The sequence below is a fragment of the Pararge aegeria genome, chromosome Z, assembly GCF_905163445.1.
Source record: "Pararge aegeria chromosome Z, ilParAegt1.1, whole genome shotgun sequence".
Lineage (NCBI taxonomy): Eukaryota > Metazoa > Arthropoda > Insecta > Lepidoptera > Nymphalidae > Pararge > Pararge aegeria.
In genome coordinates, this window is record NC_053208.1 from 20,338,457 (window position 1) to 20,354,108 (window position 15,652).

A 15,652-nucleotide genomic window follows, 5' to 3' on the forward strand; every position below is an offset into this window, starting at 1 on the left:
TCACTCATCCATTATAGTATCCAGTGTATTGTGTCTAAAACAGTGAAAACGCCCCGCGCACGTCTAACTCCACACCCGGGTATGTTGATAGCTTAAATTTTTTTTCCATTTTATAGTGAACTCTAAGAGCATTAAAGGTAAAAAAATGACTGTCTAAATGGTATGAAGTGACTAACCGTTGGTTCGGGAAACCATTCTAAAGTGGAGTGGTTTTATGATGCCTAAATATTAATTGTGTACAAAGACTACCTTTTAAATTCTTTTCCGGTATAAAAAGTATGCTATGTCCATCTTCAGGATGCGAGATAAATCTTCCTGGTGCACAATTTTATCAAGATCAGAGCAGCAATTAAAGAGACACACTTTTAATTTTATAATATTGTTATAGAAAATGCGTATTTAACTTTGATGCACTAAGAGATTAAAGATAATATAGATACTAGATAATGATGTAGGTAAATTCATTAAATTATCCATTCAAAATACTTATAGCACCAAAAGGGTCCAGTTTTTGTTTTTACCTAAATGATCATTATATTAAAAACATTGATAAAACTAATAGTAGATATTCATAATGTGGGTAGGAACGAAAATCGCTGAAAGTATTACAATACTTTCAGCGATTTTCGTTGCGTCGTATTGAGCTAAAACGCATTGGTTAACTCAATGGCCAACTAACGAAATTGGCCCCGAAAGAAAACTTCTCACGAACACATTAACGAGTGAGAGCATTAGTTATCTAATATATTACTGAGCAATGGTATTTTACCCAAACATGAACGAAGCTTTATTTAGCCAGTGAGTCAACGTTTGGAAACCAAACGCCTTGTTCTAATTAAGCAGGTAGGTACCTACTACCTATCACACAATAATAAGGCGCTATTTATTACGACGACGCTTAGCAACATAACCAGCATGACTTATGACTTATCATCACACTAATAGAGGTTTGTCTCGTATAGTATAAAATCGTATTCGTCCGTTTCTGTCTCAAGAATGCAAGCGATCTCTATAAAAAATATGAAAAAGTCATTAATCTTGTCTCAGTTTGGTGATTTTTTCTTACAATTTAGGATGATGGAATGGTCCCATGCAAATAATAAACACAATATACTTAGGTGATAGGTCCTATGTATGTAGACCTTATTTCTCTGCAGATAACTTCCCAGTTTCTAGGCAGATTTATGATTCAGCAATTAATGGGAGTACTGTTTGTAAAATTTTCTTTGGGATACTTTAAATCAAGCAAATAAACCGCTGGCGAGATATAGTAATACATTAAACGGCAAACATTAATTAAGCAGCATCAAGTTATGTTTGCGAAAAATTATAATAAAATTATATATTGCGAATAGGTAGATTACTGAGTAGGCGAATTTTATACTAAGTGAGCGACTAAGTGAAGTGATAAATAATTTAAACCAAAACGGTTTACTCTAGTCTCGGTTCACCCGTGTTTTTATCGTTGTGTTAGGTTAAAACATAAATATTCATGAGGGCACTTAGATTTTATAGGGTAAGTAATAGTGACGGTTTTCTAGATTTGTCGTCGCCACAATCCATTCGCTTACCTAAGTAACAAGGCAAACCATATTTAGTCATTGAGATAACTTTAACATACAAAACTTTAAGGTTCCTAGCCTAAATATGTATTTATAGCATTACAGGGACAATATTAGGAAAGTGGGGACGATACACGCCATTTTAGTTATACTTGTGCAAAGCGTCGGGTAGATCTAATTTTATTTAAATTGTAATATGTCGGTACACGATTCCCAGAACTGCAATTTCTCTTGAATTTCCCTTACAAACTTTTATCCACAATTATTTATTCGACCGCCTGTGCTATTAGGTTTCGCTAGGCGTTCTGTAAAGCTCTTTTTTTTTTGTTGCTCGACTTCTCAGGCGCAACTTAATGCTAAAAGCCTTTCTAGAGAATTGTGCTATCAAACTCCAGGATTTTTAAATTCGACTGGTAGTTCTATATATAAGGGGGGTTAAAGCGTTTTTTTTTTAATCAGACTGCTATACTAACTAGGAAATAAGTATAGTACCTACTACTTGTTTCCTAATTAGTATAGCACGTTCTAACCAATAAACTTTTATTCTCTTCATAACCTCTTGATGGTTTTTTTATTAATCTTTAAAATTCAAGAAAACCCAACCTAACCTAACCATATTACCATTTAATGATCCAGGAAAATTTTTCATACCTTATTCGTGGAGTTTTTACGTATGAAATTTTATAAACTATATATTTTTCAATTCCGACTGTTAGTTCCAGAGATCAGTGCTATCATACACAAAAAAAAACTCTAATTTGAGGTAATTACTCAATTATAGATAAATAGATAGATACAATACCTACTAACTAAAGATACTACAGAATAAATCGTAAAAAAAGGGTTGGCTTGTCTCTTGCTTAAAGGCAACACCTTAGTAACTATCGATCTTGACAATTATCTTTTAGTCAGTTAAATTTGCCGCACTTTATTTATGTCACAAAATGACAAACGAACTTAGATCAGTTATTAGACAAACTAACTCTGAATTAAGTATTATCTTCATATTATAAAAATAACTCACCAATTCATAATAATCTAAAAATAATTTATTAAAAAATATCACAAAAACAACAATGGGGAATAATTAAAAATTATCCCGATATGACTAAGTTAGTGACTAAGTAGGCAAAACTTGAATGATCCGCTTTTCACAAAGTTTTAACTAATTTAATAACAGTTCGGAAACAGTTCACGTGTTTACACTCTATTCAAGAGATGCGTAATTTTTATGAAACTTTTATTCAAACGTTTTAAAACAACATAAAAATAACCTTTAGCGTGCATTTAACTACCATAGCTCTACATTTTTTACGAAGTTTGAAGGCCACGACCTCGATAACGTTATAAGGCTTTTGCTAATCAACTTAAAGTCTGTTTTCCTTTAAAATAATGATTGTGTTCCGTTTAACGTTAACAATTAACATTTCATGCTAGATTTCTAAGTTAAGTCGTAAGTTTAACTTACTTACAAGGAAGAGCCTTAATCAGATTTAAACTTAAAAAGATATTTAAGATAGGACCTCATTATTATATTTGGTCAAGAACAAAATCGCCATCTTAAGGTCTACTAACTTATAGATTATATTACCACAATAAGATGCCCTAACTTTAATATTATCGTATATAATAAATACAACCCATTACACAATTTTTTTTTGTGATGGTAGAGGAAGACTGTCTATTTGTCAGAATTATTAACGAGGTTGAGGGTTTAAACTAGGAGACAGGATATGTAAAGTAACAGTACTTTAAAACGTCATTCTTACTACCTACTAACTCAGGTGCTCTTCGCAAAAATAAATTTAGATTATAGAAACTGATACCGTCTGCGTCGCTGAGAAAAAAAAAGACGAACGTCCCTGCATATAACTGTCGCGCGCGCTTTACCCCAACCGCCATATTATTCTAATATTAAGATTACTTAGCATAATCTTGGAGAAATCTTTTTATCACATTGCCTTACTAGTTAGTATATTACAGTAGAATAGAAAGTACCTACACATTTAAGGACCTAATTAGACGTTACGACTCCTTATCCATTTTGTTGCCTGATTCATTGTTGCATAACATTATCCTACATTAATTTCCTTCGAACCAAATTATTTACACAAATATAAAAAATGACTTCCTCAAAATCCCCGGGCTAAAGTTGCCCAGGTTAATTTTACACATAGGCTAGTCATGTATCTGCGTAAAAATGAACAGCGATTTTTATTTTTTATCTGTGAATTTAGATGACAAGACTGACATTCTGAGTAACACAAGACTGACTTCTTGATTTGTTTACCATTAAATTTTGGTGTACGTGTAATTTTTTTATTTGATAATAGTTTGTCATGGTTAGATTAGTGGTTACTTTCTATAACAGAAATTATATGATATATTACGTGTCTGTTGTCGTCGTATAACGTCGACATAATTTAGTTTAGCTTAAGTTTTATTAGAGCCGACCGCCGACTGCCGAACAGGGTCCAAAGTAAAGGCTAATATAGGATAAAATTTAAGGACATTTCAGAAACAAGCCAATATGGTTAAACTAAAGAGTGAAGTTCGTTTTATTTTCTACGCGAGTTCCATATTTGTATGTTATTTCGTATTTGGTATGTTACAAGAGAAAATAACGAGAGGAAAGTATGGTGCCAATGACAAATATACATGCTCGCTCACCCTCGTATTAATTCAATGTGTGGTGAACTACATATTCGCCCAAATATTAATGGTATGTCAGTATTTTATTTATTATTAGTTATAAACGTGGCTTTGCATGTACTAATAGTAGCGTGTACTAATCCCGTAATAATCTTGTGCCAACTACTTCCCAAATTTTTCACCGGTGGGAGGCTTGACCATATTATCCTCGTTTATTGTAGGATATTCTTAATAGGCTATTTACACTGCATCATCACATATAATCAGGTGAGATGTAGTCAAGATCTAACTGCAATATTTTAAAATAAAATAAAATCGATCTGTAATCTGGTGATAACTTTTGTAATGAGATGCAACCAGACTGGCCCATGTGTCTTTCTAAGAATCTACGTAATAAGCCTCTTATGTTGAACCTGTTGGAGTTACTGACAATGTTTAAATAACATGTTCATCATCACTGCAAGGCACGGGTCTCCTCCCACAATGGGAAGGGGTTAAGTCAATAATAGTTCACCACAAACCACCATCAAGGCTGCAAGTTTCCTTACAATGTTTTAAATTACGCACGTAACTTAGAAAAGTTAGAGGTGCGTGCTGGTTCATTCAAACTCAGTCCCCCAAAAGTGTAATCAAAGTCCTACCCACTGACAAACTCTTATTAACAGGATGGGCTTGACACATTATGTTACTTTTTAAGCTGAAACAATAACTAATGAAAATTCCCAGGGCATATAGAGTATTACATTTTAGCACTGAGATCTAAACAAATGCTTTATATGTATATGGTTTACTAAATACTTTTCAGCTGTCATGGAAGCACGAAAAAGATACCACAAGGAAAATTTATTACTTTACCTCTGCTCTGACCTACTTATTAGCAATGGTGTGTTCAGTAATGGCACTGCAATGGATTAATTATCCCACTCAGGTAAGGATTACTTTCATATTTTAACAATATTTCATTCATGTAAGAAAAAAAAACACCAGTTAGAAAAAAGACTAAACATACACAATTGTGCAAATAATATACTACTGTGGCTGTCAAATTGTTATGCATGCAGACTATTGGATAGCAACCTGTCAGAAAAGTAAACCTACACCTGGAGGCAGTGGCAACCTTACAGGGTAAGGTGAGCAGTGAGCAGATGAAATAAAATGAAAAAAAATCACCAGTACAAGTTATAAAACTTAAAGATGAGCTAGTGAGAGCTTTAAAAGCCTACTCTTTAGATTTTATTACTCGTACTGGATTTTTTTTTTAATCTCTATTATCATCTGCATACCCTGTGCATACCCTCTATGCACGCCACTGTGAACTAGTATAAACTGTGTTTCCACTGTTTATACGTATGTGTCTTCCCCTCTTGCTGCATTGTCTGATCAACTGAATTTTAGCCATCGTGACGGACTCTACATGTTCAGCAGTTTATACCATTGTCTGCAGGCAACTATTAGTAATAAGAAAACCTCAACAACAAATTCGAAACACAAATGTTTTTTTAGTTCCTGTAACAGTTCTATGTTTTCACATGATCAAACTACCCATTATCATTTTCTTATTCATCTATTTGCAGGTTGTTGGCAAAGCTGCAAAACCCATCCCTGTGATGATCCTGGGTGTTCTAATAGGACGCAAAGTGTATCCACTGAAAAAGTATCTATTCGTTTTTCTGATAGTTGTTGGAATTGTTATGTTTATGTACAAGGACCAAGGGAAGAAATTAAATGATGGTTCACAGGGAATGGGCATTGGAGAGGTCTTATTGCTTTTGTCTTTAACTATGGATGGCTTAACAGGAGCAGTTCAGGTAAATTGTATTTTAAAATAATATTTTACTTAACACTTTTATAACTATGATAAAGTGGTGACGATGAAAAATAAATTTATTTCTTTTTCTTTTAGGAGAGAATAAAGAGTGAATCTTCACCTACAGCGTATTCTATGATGCTTAACACAAATTGGTGGTATGTATAAAATGTTGGTATCACTTATTGTTATAAGAGTAATTATGGCTTTGCGATATAATATACAACTGCCGCTGAACTGAAGTCAGAAATCTACGAGCCGCGCTGAAGATATGCCGTTGATATGTGTTCGGTGCGGTTCAGTCGCACTGTAGACGCCAAGGCTTTTTCAATCCTGAAATATGTTATACGTATGTGTCTTGCCCCTCTCGCGGCATTGTCGGATCAACGGAACTTTAGCCATCGTCACTGACTCTACAGGGTTTTAGCATTAAAATATCCGGACTTGATTCTCTCTAAAATTTTCTCTCGAATTTCTACCTAAAATTTTCATAAAACTAGGCTGTCCTGGAATGGCTTGTTCGAAATGGTCCATAGACCTGGGTTGCATACGAAATTTCACAGACAAAACCACTTCCAATTTTTTTCCAACAAATTGTATAGTTTATTTTCTGGTTCCATTACGAATACCTAAAAATAATTTTATAGACGGTTCCATCTTTTCAAATGAGTACTTAGGTGCCAAAGAGTATCGTTTTATTTTTTTAGTTTGTATATGTTAAACAGTTTTGATTTGAGAGATGGGCTATCTCTCAGCGACGATATTTTAGCTAACTTGCCACTTGGAGATAAGTCAAAAGGACTATACTCAGCATATGCAATGCAATCAGTTTGAGGATGGTTTTCTGATACTGATCGTCCGTTGTCCGTTTCCTATGCAGCCCAACTGAATTGCGTATTTGCTACGGTTGAAGTATTCAAATATATCAACGTATAGTTTCTATAAAAAAAAGCGTGCGGGGATCGAACAGGGTCTAATCTAGAATAATTGATTACAATATTATTTATTAAAGCCACCTTACAAGACTATTCGTACCTAGTACCTACATATCTTCGATGTGGTTTTCAGTTTAACATTAATTTGATATTGATCTGGTGAAGACGATTGGATAAAAAATAACTTCACATTTGTAACGTATGTAGTTTAATAATTATCCTGTACTTCATTACGTTGTTCTACCAATAAACCTTTTTGCGATACTCCGTCGTGATATTGTTTATATCGATCCGTTTCAATTTGTTCGGGCCATACGAACTTAACATAACCTTGTTTAAACTAGTGTCTTTAGTAGGTCTTTGTCCGCTATAAAAAACAACTATTATTTCCGCTATTATTATTTGACACGATACTTTGACGATTAACGTTTTATTCTAAAGGCAAACGAGACAACGCATGCGAAACAGTTTCTAGCTGAAGAAATAAATTAATTCGATGTCAAAGTTGTACGCAGCTAAGCGAATTGCATATCTCTGTAAACGGCTAAATTATCTTTTATTATAACATTATTTAGATTAGTTATACAACCTTTAATAATTCTATTTTCAGGTCATCAATAATTATTACTGTTGGCGTTATATTAAGTGGCGAAATTTCTGAATTTTGCACTTTTGTGAGCAAGTATCCCGAAGTTCTAATTTACATAGCAAGCTTCGCGCTCACAGGGGCTCTTGGACAGCTTTTCATATTTTATATGGTGAGTGACTATGTTGCTATTGAATAGATTGCAGCGCGCACAATTTATCTATAACTATACTCATATAATAAATTGTCATCTCATATATTAATTTGTTTGTTTGTTGTAATCGACAAAATCAGTAACCACTGAACTGTAGTTCCCGCACCATTGGAAAGCTATTTTAGACAGAAGTAACGAAGGCTATAATATCTTATGTCAGTAGGTAATAATAGGATTTCACCCTGAAATAATAATTCTAAAAACCATACCAGAAGAAAATACGCTAACGGGTTGCTTTATACGCGTCCGCTGACTTACTTTATTACTCATTTCTCATACGCAATTGGCGTGCACTGGGTTTCTTACCAGGGTGTGCATACAACAAGAAAATTGCGTAAATCACAAAAATTCTCCTCTTATACTAGTTATATATAAATTTTAGGGTAGGCAGTGCTTTTGTGCATGTATGAAGCATACTTGCATACTCTGTACTTTAAAAACATTTATTTATTTAATTAATAATTACATATTGTACACATAGCAACTACAAAATACAAATTTGTAAAAACTTTACAATTTTTTTAGATGTAAATATTTATAGGTTATAGTTATTAGGTAGGTACATTTACATCGCATATACCTATGTGTAATTGTAAAACAATCCAATTGTTGATTGACTACTGAACTAGCAGTGGCGTGCATAGAGGGTATGCAAAATCTCCAGTACGAGGCATAAATACTAAAGGGTAGGCTTTTAATAACTCTTACAATGTCTATCCTTAAGTATTTCTATAACTCGGACAGGAGATATTCTTAATTTTTTATATCATCTGCATACCTTATGCATACCCTCTATGCACGCCACTGTGAACTAGTATAAACTGTGTTTCAGTAGTCTTTAAAAACATTGGTCATTAATCGTTCCAAATATATTGAGTCGACCGTTGTTGTTCCGATCGTCGTTTCAGTCAATGGTCTTCTCGCGAAAAGCTTCGACCAACATCTAAAGAAGCTTTCGCTTGGTTGTTGGATCAAGGGTCGGATACAGAAGGCAGTAGTCCTTGAAACGGCGCGTATTGTGAGGAGGTTCCTCACTCTGGAGCCCTGACCACCGGTTGCTTGGGCATTCAAAAGCCCCGCAAGCGGAGGGTGGATGTTTTTTTTTATAAATTTTTAATAGTGTTTTTCAATTTATTCTTAGGCATTGTTAATAATTTAAAAAAAAAAGAAAAATAATAAATGATATTGAAAAATTAAGATGTGATTTTCAATTTTAGGCATTGGTAGGTTTTAATCCTTAAAAAAAAGAGTCGGTTTAGTATCAAGATTATCTTATGTATGACCTTTACGGAATGTTATGTGGCCGCTTAGTTTAGCAGTTAAAGACAAATTGGTATTGCGGGAAGCATCGAAAGTTTGTTCTATAAGCATGTCCTTTGAACGTGAAAAAGCTCTGCTTACTGAAATTTTGTATATAACTCGTATCGTAGGTGGGTCTTTCAACTTTGTGGTATCTTTCTGTTTTATGCTTACCCTGGTCCAAAACCTCACACACGCTGTCTATATTATTGTTTGGATGAAGGAAGTTTTGTCTTTGACTTCTACGAGTAGAAATGCAAAAGTCCCGCAAACTTTTTAGTGGTTTTTGCGTGTTGGATATTAAATGAAGAAAATCTCGAGTAACTGTAATAAAAAACTTAAAAATAGGCATTGTAAGAGTTATAAAAAGCCTAACTTTAAGTATTTATAACTCGTACTGGAGATTTCTTTCATTTTACATCATCTGCATACTCTGTGCATACCCTCCATGCACTGTGCGTGCACATATAAATCTCACTCGGTATCATCATCATCATATCAACCGATAGACGTCCACTGCTGGGCAAAGGTCTTTTGTAGGGAGTTCCAAATTCGAACCGAGGAATTTGGAACTCCCTACAAAAGAGCCGCTTGGATCCAGCTGGCTGCACTTTGTCTACATATATCGGAATAGCGGAGAGCCTCTGTGTCCACCGGACAGGCCGTTTGTAACCAAAAGGTGATATATGTATACATATGGAATATTGTTACAGGTAGCAGAGTTTGGTCCGCTACCTTGCGCAGTCGTAACAACGACCAGGAAGTTTTTCACCGTTCTGGCGTCAGTTGTTATATTTGGAAACATTTTACTAGCACGGCAATGGTTAGGGGCCATTTTAGTATTTTCCGGTAAGTTAAATTCTTAATAGTTGTTATGTTTTAGTAAATAAATATACTACGACCGTACACGTTACGCCATCTAGCCCCAAAGTAGCTTGTGGCATGGTACTAAGACAACTGATAAATATTTTTATGAATAATATACATAAATACTTGTATTATAAATATAAACACCCAGACCCTGAAATACGTTTATGATCATCACACAAACATTTTCCAGTTGTGGGAATCGAACCCTCAGCCTTGGGCTCAGAAAGCAGGGTCGCAGCCCACTACGCCAATCGCCTATAATAATAATTAATTACGTTTTATATTATAGTTGACTCACATTAAAGATTACCTTTAATCATATAAAAACAGATAATTTATTTCACCCAAATTACGATTTTACTTTGCTAAGCAAATCGAAATGGAACCTCCATTATTCATCGTCTGTAAAGCTTTTTTTCCTTTACATATTATACAACGTGTAAATGAAAACAGAAATAACAATTCTCAAGTTTTAGAATATTTTGTATTGTCTCTGAGACAAATTATGTTTGGAACCGAAAACTTTTACCTTTGGTTACCTTTTTAACTTTGGTTTTAAATGAAATAAATCAGATACAGTCCTAACATCACATGCAAAATTAAAATCATGTAATCCTGTCACATAGCGTAGAACCTATGCGCGTGTCGATCTTTTAACATCAATAGGGTCGTCATTAGTAAACATTTAGAATGTTATGAATTCGTTTGTATAGAAATATATATGCTTCTTGTGATTTCATATTTTTACACGGTGATTCTTTATGAAATAAACTTATGCATCCTTCAACATTATTTCGTAATTCGTATATATCTTCGTTGTATATATCTTTTTGAGGCTGGTTTATTTATCATAGTAACATACTAACACAATATATTACCAATGGATCACTAGAAAAAATAATTATTTCGAAAGAAATCGCTTACAAAATCTGTCACATTGATAAAAAAACCAGTTAAGTTAAAGTTAGAGGAGATTATTTGAGATTGCTTTTTTTTTTCAGGCCTATTCTTAGACATCTTCTATAGCAAAGGAAAAGTTCAGCCAGCAAAAAAAGTACAAGATAAATGACTTACCGAAAACGTGGACGTAGTTTAATTAGTATAATAGGATTGAAATAAAATATAAACTGTCTTCCGTGTGATATGCACTTGTAATAGTTAACGCATTTTGTCTGGTTGGACGCTTTGGCCGAGGCTAGTTACCACTCAACGGACAAAGGACACGTGTACAAGCCAAAAACAGAAACAGGTTTCATAAATATATGCTATAGCCATAAGAAATAAGCCCACGACCATCTTAGAGGACAATAATGATGCAGTATCATTATTTACCGCCAGGAGGTCTAGCACAATCAAGAGACATAAATTATATGCAAAATTCAAAAATTCAAAATTCAAAATTCATTTATTTCAAGTAGGCCTAATATAAGCACTTTTGAAACGTCAAGTCTGTCTGTGTCTAGTGACTCTACCACCGGTTCGGAAGGCAGATTCTATCGAGAAGAAGCCGGCAAGAAACTCAGCAGTTGCTCTTTTCCAACATTAACAATTTACATTTTACATTTCAAAATTCATTTTTCTATCTTGTGAGAGATGAAAGCGGAGCCGGGTGCTTCCAAGCAACCTTGTCATTAAGAAATTCATCAATAAATAACCTCGCTGTAATAAATGTGTTTTAACACATTCTTTAAACTTATGCATTGGTAGGTCCAAAATTACCTTAGGAATCATATTATAAAAGCGTATACTCAGTCCCACAAATGACTTCTGCACCTTTCGCAGACGATATGCAGATGTCACTAATTTATGACCATTTCTTGTAAGTCGACTGTTTATATCCACTTTTTGTTTATAAAGACTTATATGTTGTCTTACAAATGCTATATTGTTATAAATATGCCCAGATTATATCCAGTGATATAATTAACGTGTCCACTTGCTAAACCGCGGTAACATGGAATGGGAGAAGTTTACCCCAGTTTATTATTACACATATATTATTTGGATATTATTTCCACTAGTGCGCCAATGCTCTGAGAATTGATTAAACTATGGGAGAATGTAATTCTTTATCCTGTCCTCAGGGATATAATTGCCTCCTGCCCATCCTAGCCGTGCAAGTGAGATCTCAGATAAGGGCTTCCTTGTAGTGAAATAAAAAAAACGGCCAAGTGAGAGTCGACCGTACGCTCGAACGGTCCCATACGGCAACCTATATTTTTGGCAATAAAAACGGCAAAAAAAAATCATGTCATGGCATATTTATTTTATTCTACTCTTTAGTATTTGTTGTTATAGCGGCAACACAGATACGTCATCTGTAAAGATGCCAACTGTTTAACCATCGCGTTTCATGACTGACAGACGGACGGACAGCTGAGTCTTAGTAATACGGCGTATGGATACAGAACCCTTAAAACAGAAAGGGTATGGGAATATGTACATGTTAGCTTTAAGATTATAGCTTTACCAACTTACGTGCGTACTTAGTACGTACGCGTTACCAACTTGCCAAAACAGCGACATACACACAATCTATACGGTGCAGTTTCACTATTTTCCATGAGCACTACTTCTTCCAGTATTGCTTCTTTCAACTAAAATTTATTTTTGATCTTTCGCTTCTAAACTGAACGGACGATGTCGTCCTTAGGTAGCAGGCGACGTTGAAACGTCAAGAATAAACTCGTAGATGATCGAGTTATCTTGTTTTATTATTTGTCTCTCTCTCTCTCTCTCTCGTATATGCTCTTCTAACGAGGAATTTTCTTATAAGTACGACTGTACGTACGTACGTACTGTTCTTAAGGCTGCTACGGCGTAACTTTTAGGTTATTCTAGAATGTGCTTTATCTAAAGATTTGTAATTCTAGAATGTGCTTTACCTAAAGATTTTGTAACAGCGAGGCTTGACACACGGATGGATGAGCGACGGATAAAGATACTATTTATATTAGGTAGTTAATTAAAGTAAATAAAAAAGCAAAAAATAGCGGTTTCTTTACTTTGCATTTTACGTCAATAATTGACGGCACTTGACGAGTGCTACGATTTGGATGGCATAGCAAGTAAGTGCCCTGAAGATAATGCATTTTTGCATTTCATATTATTTTATCATTAATGTGATTTTATTAATTAGGTTATATTATTTATACTTAAAAAAAACGTAGTTCTGCAGAAAGGATTCTCATCCCATTTGGGTCGTTCGATATTATTCTAGATATTGAACTCTTTTAATTGATGATTTTGTTAAATTTCGCGGCTTGAGTCCTTTCTGATAAACTACGTCCAATTTAAAAGGCAAAAATAGTAAATCATTTTGGTTTATTAAAAATTGTGCTTTGGGGAATAAAAAATAAAAAAAAGCATTTAATCGTATATACTGCGACCCCTATTGGTCGTAAATGATAAAAAATAATGTAGTTTTTGTAGATTGAATGCACATTGGAAACATTTTATGTTATAGATAGCTAATCTAAGTATTTGAAATATAAATAAATCCATTTTTTTACTATCTAAATGTTATTTTATTTATATCTTTGTGTCTCTCTTATTTTATTTTAATCCCTTACTCTCTCTCTGTAATGTAGTTGACGTGGTATACACTTGACTTTACTTTTAATAGTTTACAGAAGTGTTTTTATGTTGTCTAAGATTGAGAAATGGAAGTGTAAGAAATATCTACTAGTAGCACCTAACTACGTCGGAATATTATTGCTCATGCCTTGTTGGAAAAAGAACTCTAGGTTGCAAGCATAGGCGTACGTACCCGGCTTCTAGTATGATTGGCATATATATGTGACATATATATAGGCAAGTGAGATTTTATTTTTGGTTAGAACATCTGCGGCTGTGTTTGAAAATTATTTAAGAGGGTCGTCTACAATCGATACAGAAGTGTATTTTTTTTTTAATTTTTGTCTGTCTCTCGGTCTGTATCCCTCCCACCCCCTAGGGGATGCCCGTGCCATGCGTATTTAATAGTATTTGAGCCTGCAGCATTACAATAATATTGCTATAATATAATGCTCCAGCTGCTTTTTATTTAGCATATTTTTTAATAAATTAATTTTATTCTGTAAATATTTCCGCGATGCGGAAACCGACTTATCTGTTTTTTCCTACCAAGACTTCAATGTTGTCAATGAATAAATAAAACACCATTAATTGAGGTACAAAAATGACTACATCATCAGCTGTTTTTACTAGAATGGGCAATGCCCTTTGACTTTTAAGTTTTTCTTTTTTTAACTTCCAAGGATTTTTATTCCATTTCTGGCTCAAATTCATCACCACAAAAAAAAATCTAATACCTACTTTGAATTTGTATGAAATTCGCCCAATCAGTATTTCTTTTCTTTGGCAAACATAATTTATCACAAGGAAGTAATTTAAGTGTTACTTTATGCCATTAGCTGATTGATTTGAATATTTTTTGAACAAATAATCTTAACTTTAAAGGGAGGTAATGTACGGAATAGGCACATAATAAGACAATATAAACACAATATTATTCTACCATATTTAACTTCCAATTTCATTACCTATGTATAAAAAATAGAGTAAGTATAATTCCACTACTGATAGTCCATATTCATTGTTTTAAGGATTTCAGGCTGGATTCCAAGGATATAATTGTACGGGATTCAAATCAATTCAGTTCTCATTTATGGCTTTTATGTGTGCCCACTGGGGACTAAAGTACAATTCGTTCGCTGACTGAAGGTAATATAATATTATTATTATAATGACAAAACAGATTATATATTTCTATGCTCTTTGGGATAGTGTTTCGGTACCGTAGTGCTTATATCTTCTTTGTTTCGACTTTCGATTAGTATGTGATGTGGTATCTATAGCAACTGCCAGTTTGTTGAAAATACCAAGTACCTAACCCTTATGTTTATTATGGGCATATTACTGTGATACTCCCAGCGAACGAAAAAAATACCCCAGTGTAATACATTTACCTTAAACCGACTCGCTGTTTCCGCGATACCGACCCGTGGCTTCGACGAGACAGAAGTAGATCTAGCAATTAAAGTTGACGTAGCGAGTGGTGTAATTTTATTTTGCTCACAGGTAAATCTCTGAACGAAACTACGAAACTCTAGCAATACTTATAGAGTGAATGAATGAATGAATGAATACACTTTTATTGTACACCACAGAGAAAATTTACAGAGATACAAATACAACAGCACAATAAGGTAGAACGTACAATTTGGCGGCCTTATCGCTAAATAGCGATCTCTTCCAGGCAACCAAAGGCATACAAGAAAATGTTATAAGAAATAAGTAGGTGGTACAACAAACAAATTTAAATATTAGGACTTAAAACTAAATTAACATAAAAAAATAAATAATAAAAAAAAAAACATAAAACATAGTATATACTAAACATAACATATTAAAGATATGTACAAAAATATAAAATATATTCCATACATATATACAAACATATAAACATACAAATACGCTACTATAAATACTTAATAAAAAAAAAAAAAAAAAAATTAATAAAAAAGAAGAACCCTCAAAAATATGTAGAAAACGAAATAAACAAAAAAGAATACAGTGATCATTCCCATCAATGCCCGGCCGATACAGACAAGTAGTGATCCTTCACTTGTTTCTTAAAAATGCCGATCGTTTGCGCCTCACGAATCTCTAACGGCAGGGCGTTCCAAAGTGTAACGTCCTGAACCGTAAAGGATTTGTGGAAAA

General features: G+C 33.9%; 1 protein-coding gene across 1 annotated transcript; it reads left to right on the plus strand.

Moving 5' to 3' along the window:
• The first annotated feature begins 3,847 nt into the window (after positions 1–3,847).
• LOC120636646 (solute carrier family 35 member B1 homolog) lies at positions 3,848–11,396 on the plus strand. The gene is made up of 7 exons (XM_039908209.1): positions 3,848–4,284; positions 5,020–5,142; positions 5,789–6,022; positions 6,118–6,179; positions 7,567–7,714; positions 9,769–9,904; positions 10,927–11,396. Exons 1-7 carry the CDS (start codon positions 4,093–4,095, stop codon positions 10,992–10,994), a joined length of 963 nt encoding a protein of 320 aa, XP_039764143.1. The 5' UTR covers positions 3,848–4,092; the 3' UTR covers positions 10,995–11,396.
• Positions 11,397–15,652: the final 4,256 nt, after the last annotated feature.

Coding starts and splice junctions, on each gene's coding strand:
- LOC120636646 (XM_039908209.1), top strand. CDS start 4,093: ATGGTTAAACTAAAGAGTGAAGTTCGTTTTATTTTCTACGCGAGTTCC. Junction 6,180..7,566: donor ATGCTTAACACAAATTGGTG/GTATGTATAAAA, acceptor TTCTATTTTCAG/GTCATCAATAATTATTACTG. Junction 9,905..10,926: donor GGCCATTTTAGTATTTTCCG/GTAAGTTAAATT, acceptor TTTTTTTTTCAG/GCCTATTCTTAGACATCTTC.